This window comes from Hesperophylax consimilis, chromosome 5, assembly GCF_061612785.1.
Source record: "Hesperophylax consimilis isolate HC1 chromosome 5, BYU_Hcon_1.0, whole genome shotgun sequence".
NCBI lineage: Eukaryota > Metazoa > Arthropoda > Insecta > Trichoptera > Limnephilidae > Hesperophylax > Hesperophylax consimilis.
In genome coordinates, this window is record NC_142840.1 from 25988462 (window position 1) to 25994461 (window position 6000).

Genomic DNA, 6000 nt, shown 5'->3' on the forward strand with positions numbered 1-6000 from the left:
CATAGGTGTTGGTTCCACATAACCCTTTCGGCCCCTGTAACACTTTGAGCTTAATAAAACTTATAGGTAAAGAATAATGTTAGACAAAATATTAATTTGAATGGACTTTCCTTGTTTCATGTGCATTGTCTTTTATGTGATACTTGAAAGTTTGTGCCTACAGATTGGCGCTGTGAGCCGTTTAGCACACACAGTCAGGTGTGTTGAGAGATCGAAGCTTTAAAGCTAAGAGCCAGTTGTTTCACTGATATTCAAATGTAACATTGTCTTCAGAGCACCAATCATTGTTTTTTTTAACCTTTAAATGGTCTCCGTTAAATGCCAATACTAAGCCTGTTTCTGCTTTTGAACACATTGTGATTGGCAGAAAAGCACAATTTTCATGTTATGATTTTAAGCTGATCACAATTTGTTCAAAAGCTGAAATGAGCCTAGAATCAGAGTTTAATGGGGACCATTCAAATATAAAAAATAAAATGGCGCTCATTGGCCATTTGATGACAATGTTCTTAAATTTGACATTTACGTTCTTGCCAAGTTTGGAAGAGTCCCTGCGTATGTTTGTGTAGAATAAATGATGTATTTTTATTTTTCAGGTGACTGTGTAAATGCCATTGTAAAATGGCACTATCGATCTAAGAGGGAGAAAGACGTTAGTTCTTTAAGTATTTTGCTTTGTGGGGAAAATGGTCTTGTAAAATGTTTGGAACAAGCTTTCCTATGCGGGTTTAAGTCGAGTCGTCTCTTCGGAAGAAATCTATTCATCTGGGATTACTTTGGTAATTTCAAAATTCAAAATAATATATTATTATTCAAAAAATATAATTTCTTTTATGTTTTAAAACCTACTGAAAATTTTAATTTAATTATTACATATTATGAATTTATTATCAGGACATGTTTTTATTTTATAATTTTACTCTTTTACACATTATAATTTTTTTCTTTTGAGTCGAGTATGTAGTAAAAAGCTATAGTGATAGGAAAAGATTAAATGTATAAATTAAGTTGTTAAGCGCCCTTGAGGTGATTTTCTCACGAAAACGACGCTATACAAATAATCCAATCATTATTATTATTAGTTATGAATTAGTATAAAAAAAAATTCTGGAGTGCCACAATTCCCTTTCCTGGCTATAATTTTTTTCTCTATTTTCAATGCGTGCACAATTTATTTTCTACATTGATTTAATCACGCTTGCCTTCCTTAGACGTGATTGACTTCTTAGACTTCCTGCAAATGTTGTATTGAAATCAGCTTGCATCTAATAACAAATTATCATAGTTGCATGAAAATGAAAACCTACATTAATTAACTATATTATATTATATCAACTTACAAATTATAACTAACAAATTTATTTACTTTTGTCTTATTGCATGCTCTAGAAAATTTCTATCTTTTTTAGTTATTTTTTCTTAATTCAATAAATCAAAACTAATAACAATTTAATTTAGTTTCAAGTAAACGTATATCTAGTTAATTAACTAACATTACTCTTTTGGGTATAACCAACTAATTTAAACACTCATAGTATCATATTGCATGTTTGAAAAATTTCTTTCTTTTGAGTTTTAGTTTTAATTTTTTTTTTCAAATTAATAAATTTATATGATTTCACTGTTTATAGCAAATTTTTATGTAATATTTATCTTTTAGTCAAAGTAAAAGAAGTGTTTGAGCAAAACCTGTCAGAGGAGTGTGTGGATTCGGCCAGCGATAGTTCCAGCGGGGTTTACAGTTACCATTCCCCATCACACTCTGCCCGTTCGCAGGAACACACCACCATATGGCGTTGCTATTGCCACCTGATGGATGAAATTAACAATGCCGGACGAACTTTGGGAAAAGATGGCAAATTTCAGCTATTCATCTGCCTCAGTTTACGGTAATTTCAACCGAATTAACTATTCATACATACACATACATTATCGGCACAACAACCCGTGGAAAGGCTTGGCTGCCTTCAAGAAATGCCTCCACTTCTTCCGGTGTCCTTCTGTTTCACTCCGTTTCAGTACCCCACGGTATTAAATCAATCGCCCGTGTCTAGCAAGATGCAATGGAAATATGTAACTCGGCTGTACGTGTAAGGGTGCCAATAGAAATGTATATAATGGAGCGTTCTCGGCATCACTCTTTTTTAATGCACCCGGCCTATGTTTATTTCTCTGAGACCCATAAGGAAGCAGGCTAAGTTTAAGTCTCCCCACTCTTTTGCCTGCAGGTTTATTTAACACTCTGCCTGCATTCTGGGTAAATGTATGGGATTGGTCCATGTTGGTTCCATGATAACTCAACACAATTACAATACAACATACCTTTAAAAAGTGATATAAAGTCATTAAAAGAGATGAAAAAAACTGACATATAAACCTGACCTACGTATCCTATTTAATCTATTTTTTGTTTCGTCACTTTTCATGACTTTTATCACTTTAAAGGTGTGTTGAATTGGCATTTTGATGAGTTATCCGGTCACCGGGCTTGAGGCAATACCTCCCAGATCACATAGGAGGTAACATCACAAAGCATTATTTTATATTTTCTGTAATTACATATACATATTTCACCTACACGGGGACTGCGAGACTTGACTGCAGTTGTTTGGCCATTTTTATCATTACAAATGAGAGTTTTCATCGCACATGTTTGCTTGTGTTTTATAATTATAATTGTTTTTGCAGAGAGCACTGGTTGCATAGAATGCTGGTTCCGATGTCGATGACGCGAGTCACAACGGAAATGTATGAAGAGCTCAGCTTCCTTCGCAAGAGAGGACTGCTCACATTTCTTAGGCAGATCTTGGAACCGCTGGATGAGTTCAACATAGTCCTTGAAAACTCGATAACGCAGGGTATTTTATCTTACACATAATTTTTTTATGTACACCCACCTGCAGCACAAATGTTTATTTTATTTTTATAGTGTATAAATTATTTCTTTATATCAAGCTGTCAACAAGTTTCTGGAATGTATTTCTTCTATTCACATTCATAATTAGTTGTAATTACAACTCTCAATAGTTAAAGCTTTAGCAAGATACTCCTTACTCTCTTTGAAGTTTGTGTTAATGTATTTATTGTCTATGGTTTTCTGTTCTGGGGTATTCTTAAAAATAGAAAAATTAAAATTACACTTGTAAATTGTACATGTCTTCACATAAAACTAAGTACACCACAAAATGAAACCTCACATTAACCTAAATTGCATTTTTCATAACCCTTTCACATGCAAGAACCAAAGATGTATTGTGATGACAAAGCTATTGGTCAAACTGATTTTACCAATTATTATAAACCAAAGATAAACATTATGAATTATTGTAGTTTTACAACGACTGGCATAAATGAAATGCTTATTTATTTTCTATGGTATTTGTAAAGTGAATGACCTAAACCAAATGCCCCACCATGAGATGTTGGGACTGCCAATACCCGTATGGGTGCCGTCCACTCGTAAACAATGATTACAAGACCCCGTCTAACGGATGGGAACTCAAATTGTCATTAAGTTACATATGTAAAGAATTTGAGAAGCATTAACATCTTCTCGTAGCATTGGTTGTACCGTCATGAACCACCTAAATTGAATGATTAACAAACATAGCCTCTATGTTATTGCATGCAAATACGTAGTGTGTTGCGTATTACTTTCAAGTAATTCTCAATACACTAAATATTCTCATAGCTTTGGTTGTATTCATTAACCAACTAAATTTAATGAATAACAAACATTGTCGCTATGTTAACATGTAGTGTATTACTTATTACTGCCAAGTAATTCATCGCACTGTTTAAAGTCAACCTAATTTTCAAACCTGAGCGTAGCATGCATAATAATTTTAATTCAATTGATTTTAAAATAGGTCAGCTCAATAAAGTTAAAGATAATAATGGCAAGCTAAGAGACCATTTTTCATTTATTTTTAAAGAGAATCATATTTGATTCATCTTATATTTCCCCGAGTCCTTTATAGATGTAAAAAATTAAAATATTATAAATATTTTCTGACTTGGCCTTGACTGACCTTGCCTAAAAGTTCTCATGTTTGAAAACTTTTTTATTTTTTGATTATTAATGAATTCTATACCCAATCATGTGAATGTTTTTATTTAATTAAATTTGACAGTGCCCTATTAAATATTGGTTGTCTATTGATAGGGCACATGCATATCTTATAAAACATTTCTTTTTGAGAGATTTCATTTTGTATGCTTGAAAATGATTGCATTGTTCGCTTTGTCATATAAATTATAATATGAACAACTTGATACTCAGTTAATACAAGACCTATTTATATAATCTTTATTTTTATATCTGACATAATACTCGTTGATTGGCCGAGTGACCGTGTGAGTCAAGAGGGAACCATATTTTTACTATTGTAATTTAAGTTGTAGGAATTAATACTCAAACATTGTTGTGAATTGTTAATATTGATGGTTCTGCTGTTCTATTTAGCATTAAGGGTTGTTGCATAATAGATGCTACAATGTTTCACTATGAAAATAAATGCATCATTCTCTAGTATTTTTCCACAAGTTATCCACCAGCAATTGTTACATTGAATTGTATCGCTGATAAACTCCATTTCATTTTTTCACCAATTTATTCTAAAAATCAATTAAAACTGTTGAAGATGTCACCTTTTTACATATTATTATACAATTAAATTTCTTGTCATTCTTTTACAGAATGGAATAATTTTAGGTAACTGAAATATTGTCACAGAAGCACTGAAAATGTTATTTTTTTAAACACCTTTCATTTAGATCATGTATAAAAACATCTGATATTGCATCGAAAATTGCCCATTGATTTTGTTGTTTTTGTGATTATTTTTTTAAAATAATCCCTAGTTTAATAAATTCTGTAATATTTTTTTTTTAAATATTTTAAAATTATTTACTTATAAATTCTTATTTTGTGGCATTACTTTGCTAAATTAACTAGCCACCCTTGCAATATTGTAATTTTTGTGATATTTTTTATTGTTAACATTTCTTATAGATTTTTTTCTTATTGTCCTTTCAGAACTTTATAATGCTAAATATTGATAAAAACAGAGTGGCTTTCAATTTCAACTCTAAAAATCAACATCGCAAAATAGTTGAAAATGAAATATTTACGTATTATTAGTATTGTCATTAAAATGCAAAAATTATTATTTTAATGGCCAGCTTTTGCCCATGTTTTGTGACAAACCAACTGTTAATGCAATTCTGCTTGCCGCAAAGGTGTCAAAGGCACACCCAGTGAATGTTATTACATACTGACCTGAATGGATAACCTTATTATGAGATTTAGATATAGGATAATTTACCACTTAGAAATGTTTTCTTTCGGTAACATTTAACCTCTCGGAGAAAGACTTTTTTCTAACAACTGTATCCCAGAAGTGAGTTCTTTTTTGAAGTACGTATAAAAATTGAACATTTTTAAATACAATATGTTTTCTCAAAATAAAAAAAAGTATGTAAATTAATACGTACAGTGTAGTTTCAATAATCTGAACAATTAAATAGTGAGCAACAGACAGTTCCGTTTACCGAATATTTGGATTAATGAAATCTAAGAAACAGCGACATTTTCCCAACAATTGAGGATTTACCTTTATTTAATGTTATGTTCCCTCGCTAACTTTGTACATTCCTCTCCACTAACGCCCGGTGTATCAGTTGATTTTAAGCTCGGCTTGGTTGGAATTTATTTATTTATTTATTTATTTTTCATGTTCTCCGTAAAACGGTTATTCACCAATACATTATGGAGAAGATTACAAATTAGACAAAAAGTATAGCAAAACACATAAAAAGGTCAGTTTCACTACTTTGTGACATACGTCAAAAGATAATTGTTAAACTGCCTGTAGGTTACGTTAAAAATGTCGATGGTCAATGCAGACTCGTTGAGCAGTTCAGTCGCTCTGTTGACTGGGGCGTTCTGATAGGCAGAAGTCCTCGCTTTTGGAGCATAAAAAAGGGTATGGTACCTTC

General features: G+C 31.7%; 1 protein-coding gene across 3 annotated transcripts in view; it reads left to right on the plus strand.

Annotated features, from left to right (window-relative positions):
- pns (DENN domain containing pinstripe) overlaps positions 1-4811 on the plus strand; it is a 50016-nt gene extending 45205 nt beyond the window's left edge. For 2 of the 3 annotated variants that reach the window (XM_089631758.1, XM_089631759.1), the window contains 3 exons: positions 597-779; positions 1661-1889; positions 2689-4811. In XM_089631758.1, the coding sequence (XP_089487884.1) occupies positions 597-779; positions 1661-1889; positions 2689-2878 (602 nt within the window). In that variant the 3' untranslated portion in view covers positions 2879-4811. Of the gene's footprint in view, positions 1-596; positions 780-1660; positions 1890-2688 lie in introns of those variants that run through there. The other variant, XM_089631761.1, reaches the window with a different exon arrangement.
- Positions 4812-6000: the final 1189 nt, after the last annotated feature.